Below are 27,378 nucleotides of genomic sequence, written 5' to 3' on the forward strand. Positions count from 1 at the left end.
TGCTAATAATGGCATGCGATATATGCTGATTTTTGCTCAAAGTTAATTTGTACCTTTAGAAGTAAAAAAAGCTATAGGAAGGTATTAATCTGCTTAACATTTCTAAGTACATCATCCAAGGGATTTTGTTTTTTTAATCTTACATATGCTCAGCAGAGCTACTGGCAAAAACTGTACGTTTTCTTCATTTCATCCTTGCAACATCAAATGGTAAGCAGCAAAAATTGGATCAGACTTCAAAGACAGCTCTGCGCCCAGTCACAGAGCAACTCCATTTCACATATTGAATTCGAACAGGATATCAAAGTGCTACCAAAGAACCTCAGGTCCTTGTGAAAAAAAAAAAAAAAGAGGATCTCACATCTGTAGAAAGTGAAGTGCACAGACAAATCACCTCAGGGACCAGCTAACATTTATTCACAGCAGCAGATTTCCAGCCTTTTGATTCCCTTGTTCACTGTACCTCCCTGTCTTTCCTCAGAACAAAAGTTCTTGGCAAGCAGAGCTTTGTCTCCAAGACTTCAAAATACTCCTAATGGTTTCATATTCTGATAGTTGTGCCAAGCAACGGGGAACATGCTTCTGAACAGTAGATTCAGGGATCTTATATCATTTTGGAGTCTGAATTTCATAGTACCTTGCTGGTTTGTTTGTCAAGAAAGGACTGTTGTGCAGGAGAAGGACTGCTACTTTTCTGTCTGAAACAAGAAAAAATGTTATTGTTGTTGCTATTTCTTCTTAAGGCAGCATTAACTTCTATGTCATTTCCCTTCTGGTTATCCCCATTACGTTTAATCCTCTAATAACTGTTTCTCACAACACAGCTACTGGGCACAGCAAATTATATTTCTAAAGATTTCTGTTACTCTTTTATTTATTTCCTTTAAAGGATATTTTCCAAAACAACAACCATGCACGGAATGTTCTACTATAAGTTTAAAGAAACACAAAAGAAAAATGTGTCCATACTTGGAAAACATTGGCCACAAATGAAAGGGGGAAGTTGTGCCTGCTCGCAGAGCTTGCTCATTTACGTGTTTTCGTTCTCACTGACTATCAAAGAAACAAGCCATTTTGAAAGTCATTGTTCTTTCTAGCTGGCCTTTTCAGCAGACACCTGCTGCCCCCACTTAAAACACAAAAGGTTGGAGAATTCAAGCTGTTGTGTCCTCTGCTCTCAGAGCATTCTCTACATGAAATCTCAGAGTCACATATTATCTGCTAACTAATTCCCCATTCTGGAGGACACAGAAGAACCCCATTCCCACTCCCACTGGCTGAGAAAATATCTAGGGCTTATATTGTTATAATATTTTATTTACAGATACAGTGATATTGGAAATACTGTAATTTGTCATTCCTAAAAGAAAGACCATCAAAGCTGTATCTTCAACTTTACAATCATTCAGACTGACTTTTTGCTCGTCGGCTGTATCTCTTGGGCTCTGTCCATTCAAAGTTCCACACATTGTGCTCTCTTTCTCACTCACACATACACACCTAACAACAGAATAGATTTAAACCCTGGGCTCACATACCAGTTTATTGAAGAAGCCATAATGACCTGCTTCACATAGAATGCTAAACCATACATCAAGATGTTCAATGCTCCAAAGGCTGAATTAACCCATCAGGAATAAGGGAGAACCACACCAGAAGTATAATTTAGCACAGGGATGCAGACCACTTACCTACCCTAAGACCACACTAGACTGTGCAACATATTGAAGACCGCAATCTAAAAGTGCAGGGGACCCGGAACCAATTTGGGGGTAAGATTATAAGGGATGGAAAAAATGGTTTTTGCTAATTAATGCTACCCCAACACTCTCCCAAATGGCCAAGATTATTAGGTCCATCCACTCCAGGTTGTCTGGAGGGTGACAAAATGGGTTCTTGTGGGCCACACACAGTCCATGGGGTACAATTTTTGCACCCTTGGTATGGCATAATGTACAATCCCAGCAATGAGAAAGGGAGATTATCAGGACCAGCCGAAAAGCTACTTTCCCTTACCATTCAGATTTAGGAATCAATGCTAGATTTCTAAAAAAAAAAAAAAGGAATTTCAGCAGACAAGTGCATCTGGAAGCTCCACTTTCTCATCTAAAAAGGTCTAATTCTGTAGTTCTTCGTGCTAAGGGAAATACAGTCTGAAGTGTTCTAGGGGCAGTTTTAAACTCTTTTTTCCTCATATGCTCTGAGGTAAAGCCCTGGCACTGAAAATAAGTGCTAAGATTGAACCCTGGTTCAAATTTAGCGCTGTCTAGAATCAAACAGAAGTTATTTTCTTCTAAATGCCTATTTTAATTAAAGATAATAATCAGGTCTACCTCATCTGGACTACAAAATTCCAAAGAAACACAGGATGGCAAGAAAAAAATATAGAAAACTCACTTTGCTTCCTTCCAGTGGTTGTCTGGAAGTTTGCAGCCTAGATCTGGTTGCCCTGCTAATAACAGCAACCTACAGAGTAAAGAGATAGCAGTTCCAGTGCTGGGTTATATAACCTGCAGTTTATAGCTAAAATATTTTACTTCATCTCAGCTTGGCCTCAGAGCTGACATCACTTAATTAGTTCAAGTCCAGTCCTGCTCTTGCTGGACTCAGTGGGAATATTCACAGGTTACAGCTTTGTATCAAACAACCATTGCAAGGTAGATTCTTGAACTGAATGGGCCGTTGGATTGTCAGAGGAATTAGGTTGCATGAATTTCCCTGAAGGACCAGGCACTAGAGATTTGAGAGATATGCAAATAAGTCTTGCACACTCATCTGGTAAGTCTAAATTATTATACTACTGGCATGGACAAGACAGTATATGATCATGTCAATTTCATATGATTTCCCCAATCTACAACCACAAAAAATGCATTAAAAGTGCTTACTAATTTTTGTAAGCATTTCCCCCTAATCTAGTTATTTTTGTACACAATTTCTCAGCTGAGAATTGTACCACTAAATTTAGAGGAGTGCAATCTGAACCATGACTCTTCCTTTTTTTTAAAATTAGTTTGGAAGTGTAAATTAAGCCAGTCTGATTACATTGCTGATCAAATAAAATTCTCTGCCTAAAATAACAAGGAAGTCAGATTTATACATTGTATGAAGATGTACCTTGCCTAATAATGATTTACTGAATAAACCACAATTGCTTGGATTTATACAGAAATATAACCACAGCATTGGGTTCGTACAACATGCTAATCCAGAACCAATGTGTAAACCTGTCCTGAGTTTTGCTTCATCTTAAAAGCAATCAGGTTTACTTTGTGCAGATTGAATATTGTCCTATAATCTTGAATTATAGGTTCACCTACACATTGTTAGGAAGGGGAAAGGAACTGTGAAAAGCAAGATCAGAGGGAAACAAAGCACAGGAAGTACAGATTATGTTATAAAGTGAGCATTCAACAAAGTAATGTTTTAGGATAGCACAGATATCATGGCACTGGTAATTAACACATGTAGTGTGATTTAAGGAGAAATTACAACTTTGTCTTTATTCAGTCATTATTATACAGTACATTATTGTAGTGTTCCACTGATCGTGGAAGGTCCTAGTGTCCTAACAGTCAGGAACCACACTGAGACGGGGAATAAGTCTCTAGTGTTTTATTACTGCTACATTAGACAGAAAATCATAACAAACTGAAGAAGCGTGGGAAAAACCCAGACAGATAAACCCCAAAAGTCAAGGCGGGTCTGTTCTGTGTCTCTTTGAACGACTGCTCAACTCCTCACTACTACACATGCTTTTTCCCCCCTGGATAGGGGCCCCCTCCTGCTCACCATCAGTGCTCATGACACCCAGTTGTGGAACAGATGAGCATTGACAGAAGTCTCCAGGTTAGAGCACAAAAACATCAAGACCTCTAGCAGTAGCCGCTATAGATACAGTAATTGGAGGAAAGACATATATATGCATCCTCCACCAAGTTTAAAACATTCTGTGTTTATGCAAACATTTGAACGAAGCTCATGGATTGTTCCAACTTGACTACATGTTCCATTCGTGCCTTACAGGGCCCATAATAATTTTGCAAATGAGAGAAACTGGGCTGAAATTTGGTCCCTGCCCTAAGTATGTTCAGGTCCAATAAAGAAGGACTAATGGTTTATGTAATTCAAGTTAATCATGAATGTATGTAACTTCTCAGCAATTTCTTTCAGAGAGAACCCAGTAGAAATACCCCTTGGAAGAAACACTAATATTCTAATAGCCCAATCTTTATATGCAATTGCCTACTGTAATGAGAACTGATGTGCTGTAGTATTCATTTAAAAAAATACACAGGAAAGACTCCAATCGTTTCGTCTTTCCCATGCAACCATCCCAAATATGAGATAACTGGATGAAAAAGAGATATGTAATTGACTCTACCTCTCTGCGTTCATAGTGCAATAATATAAGATGCAATAATATAAGAGTGCATAATAATATAATAATAGTGCAATAATATAAGACAGCCAGTTTGGTGTAGTGGTTCAGGCACCAGGCTAGAAAGTGGGAGAATGTGAATTCTAGTTGTGCCTTAGGCGCAAAACCAGCTGGGTGACCTTGGCCCAGTCACTCCCTCTCAGCCCTGGGAAGCAGGCAAGGGCAAACCACTTCTGAAATCTTGCCAAGAAAACTGCAGGGTCTTGTCCAGACAGTTGCCAGGAGTCAGAAACTGACTCAAAGGCACACACACACAAAAATAATTGACCTATTAGGAAGTAGTTTTCCTATGACTGATATTGACCACATTTCTTGGCAGATATTTTTCAGAGTAGACTGGTTCTCTAGTTCTAGTTATGCAAGCAATGGCAAATGCATTTCTCTTATTCACTTTTACTGTGCCAAACCTTACATACTTTCATCATACTGCAATAATCCAATCCCTTTTAACTGCCTTTTCTCAAATCTTTTTAGTCTTTTTCTTTTAAGAAAAGTGCTGCATAATCCATATTTAATCTGCAGGTCTTTTCTTCATCTTCTTACTTTGCTCTCTTTAGCTTTTTTAAAAAGAACTAAAACAATGGTTACTCTTCACAGATTGGTTTTTTGTCTTGGGGCCAAAATATACTCGGTTGTCCCAGACCCCTAAGTCTCAACAGTTCACCCAGTGAACACAGCTACTTTGTTTGGGCTGTAAAAACACAGACAACCACTAAGTGGGAGCAAAGAGTTAGAGTTTTTATTTCTTTGCTACCATCTCATGGGTGTCCAGATTTTTGCAGCCCTGATCTGATAGTCCTACCAATGAATCATATACAATGTGTAAGTTTTAAAGCAGAAAAGAAAGGCACAGAGGTGTGAGTGAGTATAAATTCTGCATCAGTTTCTCAGCGTTTTTCTCCCTGCATTACTTCCATTCATTGTTTTTCTTCTAGCCATGTTCATTCTTCATTGTTGGCCTTTAGTTTGTTAGGTAGGAGGCGGGGGGGGCGGAATCATGGGATCCAAAGCTGGGGAAAGTAGTCGGCCTGAGAAAACGCATCACCTTTTCAGTTCTACCATATCACACAAAAACAATACTTATACAGGGAGCTGAGATTGTTATGACGTTTAAAAATATAGTGAATGGATGAAGTAAACATTGTCAGATGCAGCATTTTATATTTCCACCACTTCTTTCAGAACACTGTAGCTACAGGGCTCCTGTATTATTTTGTCTCATAGTTTGTAAAAGCCATGGCCTAAGATGGACAAACTCTCAGCCGGCAACACAGCTTAAAATACATAAAGCTGAAAGAACCACATACTGATTCTCCAGGAACATAAGAACAATCCAGTTGAATCAAGCCAAAGCCCATTTTAATTCAACGTTTTATTTCTCAGAATAGCCATCCAGATGCTACTACAGTGCTTGCAAGCAGGAGATGGAGACGTACTCCTCATTTGCCATTGTCCCATGCGACTGGTATTTGGAGGCATGTTGCCCCAACCCAGAATTAACACTGAGTCTTCAGGACTAGAGCCCTTGAAAATAATCTGTCTAGCTTTGTTTTTACTTGGAAACCGCTTTTGGACTTTTTGCTTATAACTGAAAAAAATGAAGTTTTGATTTTGGGATTTGATTATTAGGCAGGTATAGATTATAGAAATAATGTTTACTATAGTTAAAATTAGAATACGAGGTTATTTGTATCTGTGCTGGAGAAGGTCAGAAGTCACTCTTTTTGCTGTACTTCTTTCTATTTATTTCTGCACTTTTTAGTTTGCTTCTTTTTTCTTTAGTCTCTCTTTAATCTTTTTCTATCTTTTTGTATTTTATATTTATGTTAAAAATTTAATAAAGTTTCTTTTAAAAAAAGGACTAGTAGCCCTTGATAGACTTGTCCTTCATTAATTCATCTTGTATGCAGAACACATCATGCGACAAGCTGGTCTTGAGGAATCCAAGGCTGGAGTTAAAATCTCTGGAAGAAACATTAACAATCTCAGATATGCAGATGATACCACTTTGATGGCTGAAAGTGAAGAGGAACTGAGGAGCCTTATGATGAAGGTGAAAGAAGAAAGTGCAAAAGCTGGCTTGCAGCTAAACCTCAAAAAAACCAAGATTATGGCAACCAGCTTGATTGATAACTGGCAAATAGAGGGAGAAAATGTAGAAGCAGTGAAAGACTTTGTATTCCTAGGTGCAAAGATTACTGCAGATGCTGACTGCAGTCAGGAAATCAGAAGACGCTTAATCCTTGGGAGAAGAGCAATGACAAATCTCGATAAAATAGTTAAGAGCAGAGACATCACACTGACAACAAAGGCCCGCATAGTTAAAGCAATGGTGTTCCCCGTAGTAACATATGGCTGCGAGAGCTGGACCATAAGGAAGGCTGAGCGAAGGAAGATCGATGCTTTTGAACTGTGGTGTTGGAGGAAAATTCTGAGAGTGCCTTGGACTGCAAGAAGATCAAACCAGTCCATCCTCCAGGAAATAAAGCCAGACTGCTCACTTGAGGGAATGATATTAAAGGCAAAACTGAAATACTTTGGCCACATAATGAGAAGACAGGACACCCTGGAGAAGATGCTGATGCTAGGGAGAGTGGAAGGCAAAAGGAAGAGGGGCCGACCAAGGGCAAGATGGATGGATGATATTCTAGAGGTGACGGACTCGTCCCTGGGGGAGCTGGGGATGTTGACGACCGACAGGAAGCTCTGGCGTGGGCTGGTCCATGAAGTCACGAAGAGTCGGAAGCGACTAAACGAATAAACAACAAAATTCATCTAATCCACTTTTAAAACCATTCAAGTTAGTGGCCATCATCACATTTTCCAGTAATAAATTCACAGGTTATAATCCACAGGTTAATTATGTACTGTGTGAAGAAGTGCTCTTTAAATCGGTTTTAAATCTCCTACCAATCAGCTTCATTAGATGACCCTGTTTCTCTGTTTTTCCTGTTTTCCACTCCATGCTAATTTTCTCCAGTATTGAAAATGAGACTACAGGATCATCATTGTTAGGGACTATCCTCTTATATTCTGCAAAGGATGGATGAGCAACATATGGCTCCAGGGGTTACCAGATTTCAACTCTCATCATCCCTAGTAGGCATGGTCAATGAAGAGAGTTCATGGGAATTGTGAAGAACATGTGGAGGGCTGAATGTTGCTAACCCCTGCTAAATTGCCATGAATGCTATGGTACTATATATCTACATATTGCTAATCTCTCTCTCTCTCTTGTTTATATCTCACAGATTGTAATTTATTCTGCCCTATCTACATATGATCAAAATCTGTTCTGGAGGGTTAGGGCATCTTCTGGAAAAGTGTAAGATAATGTAGGAGGAAGGGGTATCCATAATAATTCTACAATGTAATAGTAGTTTTAATCATAAAAATAATTTAAATTCTCATCCCATACATACTTGTTGCTAGAAGGCAGGCAGCATATACATTTAAATAATAATTACAGCAGTAATTTCTACAATTTTGATATGTCATCTGTTTTAATCTTTCACCATAAGTGTAAAGTACAGTAAAAACCAAAACTCAGAGCTGGTACACATTTCATTTGAAAAAAAGGTTCACTGAACTCAGTGGAGTTTATTTGTGAATAAATATGCTTAGGATTGTGAGGATTGTGATGTATGGGTCCTTCCCAAAATATTTACAGTATGCATCAAATAATCGACATCAGGATTTTACTTCTGTAGGTATATTCACAAAAGTAGATCAATGATTAACCGATGAATCATTTTATTGGGTATTACTCTGCTGTTAGTTTCATTACTAGTAAGATGATGAAATCTACAGCATCTGATTTTTTTTTTAAAAAGCAACCCATCAATTTTTTTAACTCTACCTTTGGTGGGGGATGAGGGGGAGAAACTTCCAAGCTCCACTATTTCCTTTGATCTGGTATGGGAAAAGATTCTGCATGTTATGAATGTATCATGTTCGTTGAAGCTTCTATTAGATCTTGACAGGTACAGTGAGCTGCATTGTAACACTTTGTTTAGAGATACCACAGAATAAATTGAAATGATAAGTGGTGCCATCAGTGAATGTAAATCATCTGCTTTGCTTTTGAAACACAACATGGACAAAAAATGAACCACAGCAGAAAGTCTCCTCCTGTGACGACAAAGTATATCATCAGCTACAGGAAACCAAGCAGCTATTCAAGACCGTAAGACTGTGAGTGAGATTCAAGAACTGCTACGGAAGGGAACAGGAGGTTTACAACAGAGGCGCAACACATGAAGTTCAAGGGCTACCAATGGCTTGGACATAGTCTCCAGGTAGGCTCTTTCAAGGTTGCCACCAAACTGTGGCAGAAAAATACTAAATACATTGGGAGTAATCATACCCTTTGTTTTAACTGAAATCACATTTTAGCTCAATGAAAATTAAATATCAAATCATATGAATTTTATACTGATCCCTTGCAGTCATTTATTTAGTCATATATTTCAATTAATGGGAACTGTCAAAGGATAGTGTCTAAAGGTAGTGATCAACAACTATTACTACTAGAAAAATTAGAATTGTCTGAACACTTTTAAAGCAAATTATACAAACATGCTTATTATTATTATTATTAATAATAATAATAATAATTTTTAAGAAATGAATTTAATTATTTTAACTAATGACAAATTGGATTGATTCTCTGTGTATGACTTGGGATCCAAATCCAAAAGAATTGTGTGATTTATTGGAAGAGATGTAAGGTTTGTCAAACCAATAGTATAACATTGACCACATTGTTATCAAATATAACACAAATTGAAAAAGCACAGAAAGAAGTACTACTAATAGAATGGAAAATAAAGTTCTATTTATTGATCTTTGCCCAAATAACAAGATGGGGAGGTGACTAAAAATGGTGTGATTCCTTCATTGGTGATGCCTTCTGGAGAATGTCAGCCCCAGGGAAGGTTGCTGGATCCCTCTTTTATAGTTTTTTCAGTGCCAAGGGGAAGAATTTTTTATTTCCTGGCATTTTAAGAACTTCTTTTAGTTCTCCAGAATCTTCACACCATTTAATTTTGCTGCTGGTTTTACTTGAAGTATATACACTGTACTGTGGTAATTCTTGCTACTAGTTATACCCTGGTGCCCCAATAAAAATTCATTATTTTATTATTTTTAATTTTCTGCTACACCATTCCGAAAATTTCATTATAGGATAGTTTAAAGGTATAATCATTAACTAACTGTTAACCATATTTAGGGCTTCTGGGTTAGAAAAAGTGGCAAGGTGGGGCAGGGGGATAATAGAAGGGTGCAAAATTATACCTGCTACAGAGAAAGTAAACAGAGAAAAGTTATCTTCTCTCTAGTTAGACTTGAATCTGAAGATATAAGGTAGAACTAAATTGTGAGAGATATAAAAGGAATTACTTGTTCATAGTTCCTGGGTCCCCAATATGGTGATCAGTAGTGATAATGTGCCTGTCAAGATGTGCCTGCTTCCCATCCATTTTTATTTTTAAAATAATGAATAGGAAACTAACATGCTGCCAAGAGAAGCCCTGGACCTCACATAGATCCCAGAGACAATTTCATGATGGATGGTTGAACCCTATTGCTTTATTTGCTGTTCAATATACAGTAAGTGTTTTATGATTGGCCACACCCATCATGGCAAGCGCTCTTTGAGAGTGTTCATAATATGCTCTCCAAATTCCAAATACGTCCACTCATACAAAAAGATTGGAGATCCTGCAATAAATATCTATGCTATGAAGTTGCTTACTCATATAGGAACAGCCTGGACAGCTTTAAAGGGATTCGGCAAATTAATGGAGAGTAAAGTAGCAATATCACGGCAACATCTGTATGAGATATTTCTCATACTGATAAAGGGAATAGCAGATACCAAAACAATGAACAAATGTAGATTGCCTTTGGCTTCATGAAAAACGCAGGAACCTCCTTCCCTCTGGACAGAAAAAAACCACAAGGAAATGGAAAAGAGTTTTGGAGAATATAAATTTTTTATTTGAAAGTAGAGTACTTGCCAGAATTTTTGTGTGGCAACCCTAACCTTCCTTCTAATAAATACAGTTCACCAGAACTCATCCCTTCTTGTTCCTTGGGTTAAATCTTTTCAATTTAGACCAGCCTTTCTCAACCTTTTGACCCTGCAGGAACCTTGAAATATTTTTCAGGCCTCGGGGAACCCCTGCACATTCAGGCTCAGTTATAGGCCAGAAGATACAAAACTATTATATTCGTTTCATGTGTAGGCCTGTATATATGCACTAACAGAGTTCTTAAGCTAAAAATAAAGAATGAAACGTACCTCTTTAATGTGAAGTTGCCCGAATTTGAAATAATTTTTTAAATAAATTGTGATCTCCCAGGGAACCCCTAGTGACCTCTTGCGGAACCCTGGGGTTCCACGCAAGCCTGGCTTAGACTGTAAGGAGGGAAGTCTGACAATCAGTACTCCAAAACTGAATGAGTAATGCGTTTTGACCAGATTTACAATTACAGTCAATAAAATTAATAGGATTATTCTCCAATCACATCTTTAATAAATTATCTCCATTTTGACTCAATAAAATTACAAAGTGGCAGCAACTTTTGCAGGTTTCCAGGAACCACACCAAGGCCCTGCAATAAAGCTCAAGTAGCTGCCAACCCATATCACTGACCCTTACAGATTTCCTGTTTCAAAACATTCTGAGTCCCAGTGAACTGACAGCTTCATGCTGTTCCTTTCAGACTGTTTAGTTTTCCACCCAGGGGGGCTTCATCTGCGCATGCCCCTTTGATGCTCAATTTAATCAATGGAGGATTTCCTCCTGTGGCTGAAACCACAATCTTTTTGCAGCCACTCAAGGGCAAAGGCAACCTGACAGTGTTAAAATGAATTTGCTAATTACTTCCTACCACAGTTTAGGGCAGATGATTCCCTTTGCACCCAGGAGCTCAGAAGTTTATTATTTGCTTGAGAGATGGAGGGGAGTGTGGTAGAGAGATTTGTGAATAAGCCTAGCTCTCTTTGGTAAACTTCTGACACATGCAACAAGATATAATATTTTGTTAAAATATTGTACGCCAGTGGTCTGAAAGCGGGAGAAGGTGGAGGTGAAGCAATGTTCATTGTTTTTCAGAAGGTGACAAAAAGTTGCAAATGTAATCCATATTTTCTGCTTCTGCTTATATTATTTAGTTATGCTTAAGAAGGCTGCAGTCCTACTCCCCTCTTATCTGTGAATAAGCCTAAATTCATTTAGACTCACATCTAACTTGCCATGTATAGGACTGCAACCGGCAAATATAAATTTTTCTAAACTTTTTACAGGAGAAAGTACTTCAATAGGTACAATATGAAACGGGTTTCATATTGGCCAGAAAAAGGGGGGTTGGGGGAAATGGAAGAACCTACTGCTGTTATTTGTCTGACAAGAGATTTGTTTAATTCCCTGTAAGGAGACTGCAATCATTGCTTCACCGCCATATCTCTTCAGGCACTGGAACTTTGCTTCTTTATTTATTTACTTTTCCTCATTGCACATGCTCAAGATCCGCTCTCTGGAATAAATTTTGAAGATACCCTGGGGAAAGGGAGCAGGGAGAATTGACTACCTCCTCTTCATTGAGCAGAAATTGCTTCTACTTATGGAAATACCTCATTGGATTCTGTCCTGAGATAGAGGCAAATGCATAATATGAAATTTGCTACTATTCTGTATGGCTTAAGAAGCAGCCAGAAAAAAATATATGATCTAGGCAGTGATTCAGTATATGGAAATTGAGAAAAGAGAGAATAAACTTAAGCTTTTTGAGGCCCATTCAAAAGCTACATTCCCCAGTGGAAAGATTTATGCTAAATGCTTTCCATGGTACAGTACCAGCTCTAGGCAGAGGTCATAATTTATACACTGCTTACCATGTGTCCTGGCCCAATTGTGTGCTATAGAGTATCATTAGAATATACAGTCCTGACAAAGAGAATGGTGAGATTGGACTGATCCAGATGAGAAGCAGCTTGGAAACAGCTTGCCTGAAGATGCCCTTTGGTAAAAATGTTTTTTCATCTTTTAGACATACAACTGTAAATTAAGGGGAGGTATCAAACTCTTGCTGTGGAGAAAACATTTGACAGAGTGCTAAAGAAGGATTTTTACATTCTCCAATTTTCAAGGAATAAAGGGCTTATAAGAGGCTACTTAGCAGGTAACTTTTCTCAAGGAAAAAGAGTTATACCATCTAAAGAGGAATCAGAGCACATTGTCTCGCTTTAATGTTTTACCTCTGGCAGTCTTGGAGGGTAACTTCCATAAAATTCATGTGAGAGACCAGATCTACTCTCTGGCTCAGATGAGGTGGAGACTGTGACTCATGTTCTACATATGGCTGTTTTCATTGAGGTGTTTCTGCCACTCATATTCCATTTTTGACTAATAGACCAGGAAGGTTGGATATATTTTATACTTTTTTATTGGTTGACCCAGATACAGCTATTACTGTTAATGCTGGTAAATTTTGCGCTATGGCTTGTTGATGCCTTACAGGCCACCCAAAGTGGCCTATGGCTTGTTGAGTCCACCAAATGGCATTTCAGGAATCAGGTTAGTGATGTTTAGTGATTTAGGTCCCGAACTTTAACTGGATCTTCCCAACATGACTATTGTACTATTGTTTTGTTTGCTTTATTACGATATATTCTTAGTTTTGACTGATCAGCGACTATAATAAAGAATAGATAAACTAAATTATGAAACTTCACAGTTGACATGTGAATGCTACAAATCATATTCACAAACTTGCATGAATAGGCACATCCTTCAGAAACAATGTTGTGTTGCAGCTCATGATGAGTAGTCGCTCAGGACAACTCTGAGTTGTCTTTAATGCCAGCAAGGTAACTGGGGTTTAGTGAAGAAAGTATCTTCCTCTACATACTTTCTCTCTAGATTCTCTTTGAATAGAATAATTAAAACTTACCGATTTTCTTCGTATCTGAGACTGGAAACCAAACCCGTTGATTCCGCCTCTGTTTTATACCCAGTGCTGTTCTTCCGTCTTGTATAAATTTTGCGGGTTAAATATCCCCTGAAAGCTAAACAAGCATTAGCCAGAATAAGATTAAAAATGGAGTAGCAGTCTCTGCCGTGTACAACATACAGAATACTCTTTCTTCAAGCCCTAGAAAGAAACGAACTCAGATTTGCTTCAGTTCTGCAGCCTCTTGCTGCAATCACCCTCCAGGCCACATAGTTTACAGACCATTACAAATGAATGGCCACGCCAAAGGTCTGAACTGAGAACAGCTACAGATGGACTTTGTCAGCAAGCTATTTCTGTGGAGAAAATTGAATCACCATTTATTCTGAGCATTAACAAGATACTTATCACTGTAAGTATCTGTGTGGCAAATATTTTTATTTTATCTATTTTAATACACTTCCATCCTTTTCTTTAAAGAATCCTAGAAGATTCATGAACATAAATACTGAGTAGTAAAAGGCTTACCTCTCTATATCATAAAGCACCAAGTATCAGCAGCAAAACATAATACCCATCAACAATATGAAATGTATCTTTAAAACAGTGACTGAAACAGCCATCCTAAGAAGTAAAGAAGTGAGCCGTGCCTCACTTTAGCAGGTGATGTTGGAGCTTAAGAACAGCCACTGATATGACCTCTGAGTAATTCCAAACACTCGTGTCTCAGGAGTGGAAGAAACACAGAGGAGGAGCAACCAACCTTCTGCTCTCCAGAGGTTTTGGGATCCAGCATTTATAATCTCATGCCCCCAGAGCTGAAGGGATTGTGGAAGTAGATGGCAATTCCACCCCACAGCATCTTGAGTGTATCAGGTCGCCTACTATTGTAGAGATGCCTCTGAACACTCTCTCAGCAGGCAAGTAAGGTCACACGAGAAAAGTCAGTGTTGAATTTGGTCCTTTTTTTTTTTTTGTGGCTAATGAAGAATTTACATGATTCTCCTTCATGTTTTACTAAGTATATACTGTCAGAAGTAATGCAGTACAAATATACATGGATATCAAACATCCCATGCAGGAAGATTTTTACCCTTAATAGTGTTCATATAGATGCAAAGCAATTCCCATAGAATATGTTTACAAAATAGGTTGCTAATATCAGATGGCAGAGCCAGTTTGGTGTAGTGGTTAAGGCATCAGGCTAGAAACTGGGAGACCGGGAGTTCTAGTCCTGCCTGAGGCACAAAGCCAGCTGGCTGACCTTGGGCCAGTCACTCCCTCTCAACCCTAGGAAGCAGGCAGTGGCAAACCACTTCCGAAAAACCTTGCCAAGAAAACTTCAGGAACTTGTCCAGGCAGCCTCAAGGAGTCAACAATGACTCGAAGGCACTAAAAAAAAAATCAGAGAGCAGAGGGAGGGAATCATGTGGTCGACTATCCAGCTGGCATTGGGTGGGTGATGAATCATAGCTCCTTGCAATACTGATTCTCTCATGCTCCAATATTATCAAGAATTGGGCTGCAATAACTTGGATTTGAGACTATGCCCTTCTTCCAGGAAGAAACAAACTTATCGGTGAGAATTAACTGGGCCGAGGATCCTTCCAGAAAGGCTAGTTTTAGCCAGAACTTTAATCAGTAGAAATCAAACAAGCCTTAGTGGAGACAAAATGAATTCTAGCTGAGAAACAGCATTTCACATACAAAAAGGAAGCTGAACCACACTTCCTAAGAATTTATAGAGAATTTATTCTAAAGCTCTTGTGTCTTTGTAAGCAGTTGTATAAAATGTGTCACAATGTACATATTGTCCAATGTGGATCAGATTTGATAGACAGAAAAAAGGGGCCATTTATCTTCCCATTCTGCCTTGGAGAAAATAATGTTCCAGTGAGCTATAGGCTAGGTAATAGAGAGACATCATTTTTTGGAGAGAACAAATACATAAGAGATGACTGGACAACTAAAATGCTTTTCTTTATTCCCTTCAGTGAAGAGATATGAAACAGTGAATTACAGACCAGTCAGCTTTATGTTGGTGTTTCAGAGACAATCATAAAATGGTTGATCCTTAAGTATTCTGAAAACAGTGGAGTAATTACCAATAATCAGCATGGATTTGTCTGTCTTGACAGACTTATCTTATTCCCCCCCCTTTTTTTAATAAGTTAACTTCCTTAGTAGATGGTGGAATATGTAATATATTTTGATTTGACAAAGTACCTCATGACTTTCTGATTTCTAATTAAGCATGGGGCTGGCTGGTGTGACAATTAAGTGGATATATAACTGTCTCAAAAATTATATACCAATTGCTCATTAGTGATTCTTCATTCAAGAGGGAGAATGTATTTTATTTATTTATTTATTTTCTATACTACCTTTATTTTTATAAATAACTCAAGGCGGGGAACATACCTAACACTCCTTCCTCCTCCTATCTTCCCCACAACAACAACCCTGTGAGGTGAGTTGGGCTGAGAGAGAGGGATTGGCCCAAGATCACCCAGCCAACTTAAGTGGTATGAAATGAAGTTCAATCCAGGGTCTTTTATTTTTCAATATTTTTATTAATGATTTGTGGGAAGAGATGGAGGGAATAGTTATTCAATTTGCATATGGTACAACACTGGGTTGGGTAGCTAATTCCTTAGAAGACAGAAATAAAATTTAAAATGATGTTAATAGAGTAGAGAAATGGTAAGTAAAACAGCATGAAATTTAACAGAATAATAGAGAGTTATGCACTACAAAAGAGGAATGGGGGTACCTGGGCTGGCAATAATCTTGTGAAAATGATGTTGGAACTTATCAGAAGTTGAACATGCCCCCTTTTTATGTGTCCCACACATGCACTGCACATAAAAAGGGGTGGGATTCAATCTCATGGTTGTGGCCTCCATCTTGACTTTTCTGACACACATCCTCCCATGGGAATCCTTATCTGCAGAGGTCAGGCCCACACCTGAGAGACAACTATGCTCGCAACTCCAGGAGGAAGCACTAAGGATCATCCTCTGACACCATTTGAAATCTTGTTTTTGAGACTGGGAATAGAGAATGTTAAAACTGTCTTCTTCGGCACACACTGGCGTATACCAAATCCTCAACAGAAGACTGTCGTTTTCTGTTGCAACATTCTAATTATGGACCATGGTCCCCAAACTTGTTTGTGTGATAATCGTTTTATGTTCAGGCAAAAGCTGTTTCATTTGTTGAACCTTTTAATAGAACAGAGTTGCACCACTTATTGTACCACTATCACTTGCCTTCTTTGCCTTCTATGTTATCCTATTATTGTTGTAGTCTTTATGTCTCAAAGATTATTTGATCAAACAAAAGATTTTTTTTAAAATGAAGGAATCAAATCTTTGGCAATAATAACCCAACTAAGAGCCAATAGTCCATTAATGTGTTTTTAAAAGCTAAGATGAATCTATAATGTTTTAGGAAAGTCTATCAACATTCCTAAATATAATATAAAGGATTTAAAAAGCTTCCTTATGTGCTGAACCAGGGTATTCTCAGCGCTTTTAAAAGATCCCTCAAATTCTTTAAATGGAATAGAAACTCAGCCTGAAATTGTAAAGTGACTTTGTAGTCTGCAGATGTTCCTTATGGTCAACACAGACAATTCTAGGCTAATTCAACACATCTGGAGGACACCAAGATGGGGAAGGCAGGGGATAATCGGGGGGAAACATAATTATCATTGATTTCTGGTTCTTAGCCATCACTGAGCTGGTGCTATACAGAGCAGTGATGCAAACTTGATTCCCAGAATGCAAAATAAAATAAGCAGAATTAAAATTAACCACCTAAAGTTTTTAATAATAAAAAGTGTAAAAGTATGATTGTGTTGCAACAACTAGGGATGAGAAGCAAAAAGAATTAAGCATGCGGGTGGCTTCATCTACCTGATTAGAATTGTTGAATTAAAGACAGTAATGTTTTTGCTACTATGAGCTGCACTTTAAAAAAAAAAAGACCACAAATGATCTTGGGATATGATAGTGATACCGTAACTGGAGGGAACCGACCCACTTTTTTCCTTTTTTTTTTTGCGTTTTAAAAGAGATAGGATTTTTCCCCCATTGCTTAATTTTAAAAAAGAGGAAATAATACTTCACTAAATTTCAGTAGTACATAAGTTAAAGCAATGATGAATTCATATAATTTATCCTGGGGGCATATCTGATTTCACAACTTAAATAAATCCAATTAAATTTCAAATTATAATATCAGTTTCCCAACCCCAACTCAACAATAAACTTATTCCTCACATACTCTGGGTTTCTACATTTATTAAAATATTTCTATCCCACCTTTCAACTCTGCTGTGGAGCCCCCAAGGCAGCTAACATGGAAGCCTTTTTTTCTTAGAACACATTTACTTCCCCCCCCCCACTTTTTATCAATGTCTGTTCTACTGCTCGTCTAGCCACTTGTGTATTCGAGAATCTATTTATTTTCAAAATGCAAATGCAGCCTATCTCTAAAGACTGCCTTGCTGGAAAATAAACAACCTGAACAAGACTTTCTATCTGGCTGCAATCTCTTGCTGTCAAAACCATTCAAATATTCTGGAATCTGAATGTAGCCTCCCCCGCCCAACAATTAAAATGAGCAGGCTAATCCTGGAAGAATTATTCAGGCAAATAATTTCCCCCCCTCTTCACACAGTATAAAGTAATGATAAGGTCGCTCACAAAAGAAACTACTGCTTTTGAAATGGTGACTTGTAGACAAGAGGACTGCCTGGAAGTGGGCCATAGATAACACGGAAGGCTGCTTTCTCCTCTCAGACACCAACAGCATCAGCCTCCTAGTCTTTGGAACAGATTCTGATGGAGAAAGGGTCCAGTAAGGTTAATACCCCTACTTTGATCTCTGTCAAGGCAAGAATTAATTTACATTTCAGATGAAAAAGGTTGACAGCATGAAAAGGCATCTTGTTTCTGGTATGTGAATGTGCTGTAATAGATTGGGAATTCTGAAAGGAAGTTCTGAGGAAGCTAAAGGGATAAACCTCTCTGCTGCTTTTACAGGGAAAGAGATGAAAGGAAAACAAATTTCAATATGAGCTGTGTAAAAACATGTAAGCCAAGGGCTTCCTAAATTTCAAGACCACCTTTTCCCCTCCCACCCTGGTTTCTTTCTCCCTTTTTTTACTTCTTTTTAAAGAGACACTTATTTAAATTAGATGACTCTTTGAATTCCTTGGCAATAAATGCAACCAACACTCTTCAGAGAAACAAAAGTCCTCAGGCTTTGCTGTAACCCTGATCATATTTTGTAGGCATCTACATGAGCACTTGGCAGTGGGGTTTCTACAGCATCAAACAATGTTATAATACAACAACTGAGATACACATTGCTTGACTAATAAAACCCTGAAAATGGCCAATATATTGTAATTGCTATATGTAATTTGAAGGAACAGAGACTTTAATGGAGAGATTCAGAAGCATAGTATAGGCATCATCCAACCAAAAAGCTTTCAGGAAGAGGGATTTGACACCCCACTTCAATTCTCCCATAGAGCAATACAAATAACTCTTTGTAACATGGGTTGGAATAAAACTACACTGATGAAATTTCATATGCAGCTTTTTATACTTTATATATGAAGGTCTTTTGTTTTATTTCCCTGTCCAGAAATCAATAGTCCTAAACTGGAATGTAGTTGTGCCATTTGTACATTAAAAAGTAATTTCAAATGCATCCTGTTAGTAGTATAAGAAAATAATCTCCAAGAATACTTTTGAAAGAGAACTGTCTTTTGAACTCCTATGGGCTGATACAAGTATACATTTATCAACAGCCCTATATATTCCATTTATTTATACTGTTAGAGATACCACCCCAAGCATTTTATAGTATGGCTATGCCATGCTCTCAAAATTCATGTGACCTTTTGCTGGGATTTGTTGGGTCATGGCCCTTTATCGAACAGATGTAAGTTGTACTACTAAAGAAAAAAGTCAACAAATATCCACCTAAAACTTCCCATAATTATAGCAAACTCATTGTCCAAGTGGCCTTCCTTATGAGAGGGAGAGAGAGAGAGAGAAAGTGTTGAAGAAACACTCCCAATTTGCAAAGAACAAAACATTTTTAAAAAACAATTCAACAAAACAATTCAGTGAGGCTGAATGTGCAGGGACCATAGGATATCTGCTAGGGAAGGGCAGGCAGGGAGTGTTCTGAAAATGAGCGTGATTTTGACTGATAGGCTGAAACTCTTCAAACTGTAAGATTTTTATAGTGGGTACCATTGAAACAACCCAATATTGTTTGCCTAGCAACACATTTCCTAAGAATTGTAATTTGAATGTGAAATGGCTACTGCAGATCGCAACAGCCACAAAAACATCACACGTGGCACATCTGAGTGTACCTGAGTCCTAGGAATGGAAGCAAAGTTAGAAGAGGATGGAGAAGCTTAAGGAACTGGAACAATTATTGCTTCTCTTGTCAAGCACTGATGGGAGGAGAGACTCTGTTAAGACAAGAAGCCATCCAGACACATTTGGAGGCACATGCCCAGATGCCATGACATCTAACTTCAAAAATATCTGTGCCTTCCTCTAGCAGCAGCTTTGCCTGTTTTTCCAGACAAACAGAAGACAGGAAGGAAAAAGCACATGACCATCACTGAAAGTCTTCCTGATGGTTAAAAAAAAAAAAGAAGGAATGCACTGTATTGCATTCCTAGGAATGTAAACATAAAACCACACATACCCTGATATGTAAATCAATTCATGCAAATCTCTAAATCATTTTAGAACATTGTTTTAAAACCTGCATGCATCAATGTGACAGTGCACCCTCAACTTTGGATATGACTAGACCATTTTGCTGCTCATATTGGAAATAAGTTATAGGTTTCCTAGCCGTCATTTAAGGGCTTATTCAGTGAACAAGCTTCTGCTGTGCTGGGCATGATTTCTTCCAATCTGGAGTCATTCTCAGCATAGGGATCCAGATAGGAACAAAGTAATTGCACACATGGGAGAAAAATCATAGTTCAGGGGTAGAATACATCCTTTTCTGGAAGAACAGTTCAGGTTCAATCCCTGGTATCTCCAGTAAGACTAGAAAAATTCTTCCTGATTCTCTGGAAAGCTGCTACCAGTCAGAGTGGGCAGTGGTACACTAGATGAACCAATGATTTGGCTGAGTTCCCTGAATAATTTGAGGTTCCTATTTAATTCTAATGTAAAAAGTGATCTTTTCTGAGAGCAGCTTTTCTTATTCACTACAATTAAGCTTTTTCAGGCTGGGCCTGGTGGAGAGTGTATGCCAGCTATTACACATCTGGGAAGTGCTGCTTACAGTAATTTCCAGTGACTTCTAAAAACAGTAGTCACTTTCTTTTGTATACATTGAATACCACTGAGGTTTCCCCCTCATTGACAGAGGTACAATGCAATACCTGGATATTCTGGAAATAGGGCTTAACAAAATATGATACAGACAGCATTGAAAAGAAATTTTTATCTTTTTTTATTTTATTTTTTAAAATCCAGCCTTTATTATTTTTATAAATAACTCAAGGAAGTAAACACACCTAATACTCCTTCCTCCTCCTATTTTTCCCACAACAACAATCCTGTGAGGTGAGTTGGGCTGGGAGAGAGGGACTGGCCCTAAGTTACCCAGCCAGTTTTTCATGCTTTTTAAAAAGAGAATCTTTTTTGCAGAGAAAAGATTCTAGAGGGAGTAATTTTGGGCTGAACCACACGACCAACTTGTCTCAGTGCATGTTTAGGACTCTGATCATGTTTTGTAGACAGGAACACATGATGTCCTCAAAGGGACCCGACCACCAAGAAGACAAGCTCCCCCATCTTTTTCTGCTAAGCATTAAAAGTAACCAGGTGAAATTGACAAGATTCTTTTACTTTCCCCTCCTAGCCTAAAGGACAGGAAGGATGGTAAAACTGTAGTGCTTTCTTTTTCCTTCTTAACAGCTCACCTGTGGACACATCAGACGGGAGGGTGTCAGGTACAAGGTGGAGTCATCAGAGAGGGTTCATACAAAAAGTTTATTAATGGAAACCACGTGTCATCAAAGACCCACCCACAAAAAGAAAGTGATTGGTCCTTGCTTTTCTGGCATGGATGGGAGGAGTAAAGAAGCAGAGGAATCTACCAATCAGGACCTGTGTTATATGCAGTCTGAACATCTCGCCATTGCTGAAGCCAAAGCAGAGAAAGGGATTGAATTCCAGAAAAGGGGCTTCTGAAGCTGGCTTTGTTTCTAGTGAGTTTACCCACAGGAGTCAAGCAGCTTAAGGCTGCAGGGCTGAAAAGCTCTTAGGGTGAAAAAAATACTAAAGCCCAACGTGCTTAACTCTTTCTTAGCCTCCCATTTCTCCCTAATCTCACTTCCTCCACCTGCCGCATCAAACAAATGTTTGCAAAGGGAAATAAAGATTGAAATTCCTTATGCAAATAAGAGTAGCTGGGGAGAAGTTTTGGAGTACAAAGGCAACTGTGAGGGGAAGGATTAAGCATTTTGCCTCCTCCAGCATATTTTGGTTCCCAAGTTGATTTCCCCCATATCACTTCCTATGATTTGGTGTAATGCTTAGTTTAATCCTTACAGGCATTTCTTATCACCAGGTTCAAAGCAACATTCCTCTCTGTTCAAACCGACACCCGGTGAAAGTTGCTGGCTCTCTTTCTCATACCAACAGTTCAGATTAGGAACACAGGAAATTGCCTTATACTAGCCCAGGCTGTGTGTTCATCCAGATCATTTGTTTTTTCATGGACAAGAAACCTTCTCCAGAATCTTAGGTAAAACACTTACATAGCCCTTATTACCTGGTACTTTTAACCGGACATTCTGGGGTTGAACCCCAAATCTTCTACAGGCAAAGCATCCTGTAGCAGATGTTCCGTCATAAAGCAATGGCCTTCTCCTGATTTAATTATGCTCATATTAATATTCATAAAAGTTTTATTCCTGGTTCAGAATAGCCTGAATGGGACAGAGATGAAGCACTAGGATATGGGTGACAAGCTTTGGGTGGCTGGGGACTGCATTTCAATGTTTTGTTTGTTTTGGAACCATAAGGGTAGAGCTATCCAATCTGGGCTGCAAAACTCTGGATGATCACCACATGGCTGCAAAGAGATACAGAAAACTCTCTAACAGTTGCCTAGATTTCTGTTGTCTAGATCTGTTGGCCCTAGCTAGGATCACAGTGGGCAAGGCAGCTTTGTTTGTTTCTTTTACAATTTACTTAAGTCTATTGCAAGCTTTACATTACAGTTTTTGTTTTTTCAGTGGCAGAAAGCCATGCCCCTCTGCAGTCAGAGAGACTCTTAGGCAGCAGAGAGTAGTCTGAATATTTATCTGTGTACACATACTCCTCCAATCCAACAACAGAATTCACTGTAATATGATGTTTCCCAAAGTGTGGCACTACTTAACATTTTGGGTCATCAGTGCAATTAAACATGGATTGTTTATTATAAATTGGTTCTCACGGTCAGACTGAGCTCTTTCACTGGCTGTCTCAATGCACAGCAGGTCAGATAGAGTGAAAGCAGTCATCAGAAGAGATCATAACCTAAGGGCCTTTGGTTCAGGCTGCACATTATTCCTATCAGACACAAGCACCGACATGGGAAGTCACCCACAGTAAAATAGGTGTCAGCTGTGAAAATATTGTTTTAATTACCTGCTTGAATACGAATAGCAGCATCAATTCTTTTGTTCTTTATATCCTTGAACTTCCTGCGTGTATCATATCCTCTCCAGGCTAAAAATACAAAGTCATGTGTTATGAATTATATTCACTTAAAGGAAAGGCTACAGAATCAGAAATGTGCCACAGTTTGATCTATGCCCTCATCCCATCCAGGCACTATCCCAGTTGAACAGCCTGTTGAATGCCTGGAGTCTGTCTCAGCAGCTCCGTCCCTGCAACTACAGACTTTTTGTATAGCATGTTCTGTCATTAGGCTTGGCACCTCCATCAGAGGAATATGAAAGAGTAGCTATTGGTTGTTGAATATAAGTAAATAAAGAATACATGTAACACTGCAGCAATAAAGCTGAATTGTTGAAGGAGAAGGAGAAGGAGAGGGGGCAGCTAAATGGTTTCTAGCCCTATCTTCCTACACAAACCAAACTATTTTAATATCAGAAATGTATCAACTATATATTAGGCAGATGGATAACATCACTCATGTTAGCATGTTCAGATACTCTGTACTATACTTTTACCCTAAGGAATCTGTATTAAGTCATAAACTTGGCCCATGTCTATCTGCACTGCACTTACAATCAAATATAGTGTTGACAGAATGAAAAATATTCAGAAACATTTGTTCCCAAAGACTATAGCATTCTAGCACTATAAATGTGTTCAAATAGGATCCTTTGCTTCCAAATCATTTCTCCCAAAGAGAAAGAATGACATCCATGCACTGAACAGGAAGGTTAAGAGCAGGCTTTCTAGCAGGTGACCCACAGATTTCATCCAGTTCTCCTGACATCAGGCTGAAAGGATGCCTGCCTCTCCCCCTACTGTCAGTCTCCAGAGTTCCAGAAGGAAGGTGAAGGGTTGTAGGGATCCCATGACCTTTCATTCTGGAAAAGGTGCCTGCCAGATTCTCACAAGATCTTCACCAGCACTAGCCAAACCAAAAGGGACATGCATCACTAAAAGTGTCTCCTCCAGCATTTAATTAAAAAAAAAAATTCTGCAGCATCCTATCTACCACCTCTTTCACCCAATGTGAAGCTCTTGTCTGTTCTATCCTACAAAATGGAATTATCAAATCTTTTTATGTTGAGGGTCAGATTATTCCATGGGGAACTTTTGGGGCCATGTGGGAGGAGGGGCTGAAGTAAGCAATGGTGGGGCCAGAGCCCAAAGTAGAGAGGTACATCTATTCTCTGCCTAATACATAATCCGCCCCCCCCCCCGTTTTCTCAAACAGCAACCCGCGTGGAAAAAACAGTTAGCTCTAGCCAGTGATGTAAATTTATTTTTAAATTTACATAAATAAATAAATTTAAATTAATTGATGCCAGTTTATTCCATAAGTGTGTTGAAATTTGGCCAAAGGGTGAATGAAGCTAGTCTGAGGGCTGCAAGGGCCTAAGGACTGGGGGTTGCCCACCCCAGCTATAGAATATCTGAATGATAACACTAACAAGAAAGAAAGAAAGAAAGAAAGAAAGGAAGGAAGGAAGGAAGGAAGGAAGGAAGGAAGGAAGGAAGGAAGGAAGGAAGGAAGGAAGGAAGGAAGGAAGGAAGGAGAGCATTCACTGGGCAACTGCAGTGTGACCAAACTGTAGCAATGTCATTAGGATTCTCTCTAGAAAAAAACCTATGTATGGACCAAGTCTAAACTGAGAACCTCAACAAACTCCATTTGGCATCCTCATCCTGTTCTAGTCAGTGTTATCTTTCAGATATTTTATAGCAGGGGTGGGCAAATTCTAACCATAAACTCAACTGATCTTGAACTAGTTTAGAATGCAAATTGGCAGACCTTTAAAAAAACACGTGCTTGGGTTTTGTTTCGTTTTTTACATTTTTTCCTGGGCACTTCATTATCTTGAAAAATAGGGGAAGTCTATAAAATATCTTAGCAAAGGCACTGGTAACTATAAGGTGGGTAAGTGAGAGTGAATCTGTGCAATGCTAGCATCAGTTAGCCAGAAAGGGCGGAGCCATCTATTATTTGGATTTCAGACCCAAGTGAAAGCCAACATGATATAGTGGATAAGATGCTGGACGATGACCAGGGAGGCCCAACTCCACCCTCAGCCAGAGAAGCTCATGGGGTGACTTTGGGCCAGGCATTCTCAGCCCAACCTGCTTCATAGGATGGTTGTGCAAAAATACTGGGGAAGGTAGTGGTATGTACACTGTTCTGAGTTCCTGAGGGAAAGGCAGGATATAAGGCTAAGGCTAACAAATAGACAGACTATTAAGAAAACCAAGAGACACTTTATTTGCAACTTAACAGCTTGAAACTCTGGAATCCTCAGCAATATAGAAAACTCAGAATATTTACCTGACTGAATGGCAATAGCGCTGTTGGTTCTTTTCTCTTTGAGTTTTTTGTACCTTTTAGCTCCAAGCCAGCCTTTGGTATAAGCCTGCATTATCACCACCCTGCCCATAACTTCACGTAGATACAAGTTCAGTTGTTCAACATGATAGTATTTCAGGAAAACCTGAAGCAAAACAGCAACATCACATTATCTGATAGATCAGCAGGTCAAATTAATTCACAAAGATGGATCTAGAGAGTGAGAAGAAGGGGCTAACTGATCTGATCTATCAAAATGATGGTGGCTTTCCAAGCAATGTTGGTGTAGCATTTTGCAAACAAATACTAACTGTTCCTTCTAATGAAGAATGTGCTGTTCCTTAGCTCAGCTCAGAACTGGGTTTGGCAAACCAAGTGCCCATCTCCTCAAAATGTATAAGATGAAATGAATGAGAGCCAGTTTGGGGTAGTGGTAAAGGACTGGCCTAGAAAGCAGGAGATGGTGAGTTCTAGGCCTCCCTTCAGCATGAAAGATGGCCGGGTGACTTTGGGCTGGCACTTTCTCTCAGTCCAACCCACCTCACAGGGTTGTTGTTATGGGGAAAATAGGAGGCAGGAATATTAAGTATGTTAGCCACCTTGAGTCGACCAAATATATTCATTATGTGTGTGACAAATCAATGCAGGGTTCTCACTCAAGGCACAAATGACCAGGCCAAATTATCCTACTTCGGACACATTATGGGAAGACCTGGCTCTCTGGAAAAGGCTCTAATGCTAGGAAAGATGGAAGGAAAGAGAAGAGGATGACCAGAAGCAAGGTGGATGGACTCAGTTACAGTGGCAATGACTATACCACTGGGAGACTTGAAAAAACAGGTTAGTTATAGATTGTCATGGAGAAAATTTACCTATGTGGTCGCTAGGAATCGAAAATGACTTGATGGCACATAATCAATCAATCAGTCAAGGTCAAATCTATGTTCAGATCCCAACCCAGGCAGGAAGTGGGATGGGAGAGGAGACACTTCTCTCTAAACTTGCACGAACTCTTACAGGAAGGTGCCTTTTGGGAGGGCTGTATAGGTTGTGTATATATAACCATTTGGTCAGCCAGATTGCCAGTGAGGTAACTGCCCATGGAAAACTAGCATTAAGCTGTTATATGCAGGGATGTAGCATAGCTATTTGCATGATGTGCTGGTAGGTTGATCTGATGCCCAGGTTCTGGTATCTAATGCAAGCTTTGTACAATGGCTGCAGAGCTTTAAAAAATTGAAATGAATTCAACACTTATGCCCAGAGATGGTCACATATAACTTCAAAACAAACAAACAAAAATCGTGAAGTATTAATTCAAAGAGGGAAGGCAATAGAAAGAGGCTGAAATTACTTCAGGATGCTTTAAGATTATTTAAAGCCTCTTACCTAAGCTTCAAGATGTGTTGAAGGCCACAGGTTTAAATCATTTTTACAAAAGGCACTATACTGTAACTGGGTATTGATCATGAAAGCCAAATGGAGTTCTGTGTTCAAAGGCAGCATATCTGTGAACATCAGTTGCTTGGGGGAAGGTGGAAGAGAAACATCCAGTGCCATTAGTTCCCCTTTGCTGACTCCCCAAAGGCACCTGGTTAGCCTGGAAACTGAGAAGATGGACTACGTAGATTTTTGGTCTCTAAAGGACAGCTTTTTGAAATAAAGGACTGTCCTTTATAATAAAGGACATATGATCACTGTATCAGAAGATGCGTTTTTGTAAAGTTTTTCTTGGTTTTGCTCTTGAATTTTCCTTTGTAAAGCAAAGTTATAAACATAAACAATTACATTTTTTTTACCCTTATGAACCTCTTTCAGATTTGCACCTTTTTCAGGTTTGTCCTTTATTTTTTCAAGAAAACACGGTCCCTGTACTCTTAGGTGTTTGTGTGCATGTAATATTA

At 38.9% G+C, this 27,378-nt stretch overlaps 1 protein-coding gene across 1 annotated transcript in view; it reads right to left on the reverse strand.

Moving 5' to 3' along the window:
* Positions 1–27,378, reverse strand: part of MYO3B (myosin IIIB) — a 241,767-nt gene that overhangs the window by 47,069 nt on the left and 167,320 nt on the right. The window contains exons 27-30 of the mRNA XM_063305914.1: positions 25,457–25,619; positions 23,104–23,184; positions 13,403–13,517; positions 638–698 (exon numbers count right to left, since the gene is read on the reverse strand). Coding sequence (XP_063161984.1) covers positions 638–698; positions 13,403–13,517; positions 23,104–23,184; positions 25,457–25,619 — 420 coding nt within the window. The remainder of the gene's footprint in view (positions 1–637; positions 699–13,402; positions 13,518–23,103; positions 23,185–25,456; positions 25,620–27,378) is intronic.

Source organism: Candoia aspera, chromosome 1 (genome assembly GCF_035149785.1).
Source record: "Candoia aspera isolate rCanAsp1 chromosome 1, rCanAsp1.hap2, whole genome shotgun sequence".
Taxonomy (NCBI): domain Eukaryota; kingdom Metazoa; phylum Chordata; class Lepidosauria; order Squamata; family Boidae; genus Candoia; species Candoia aspera.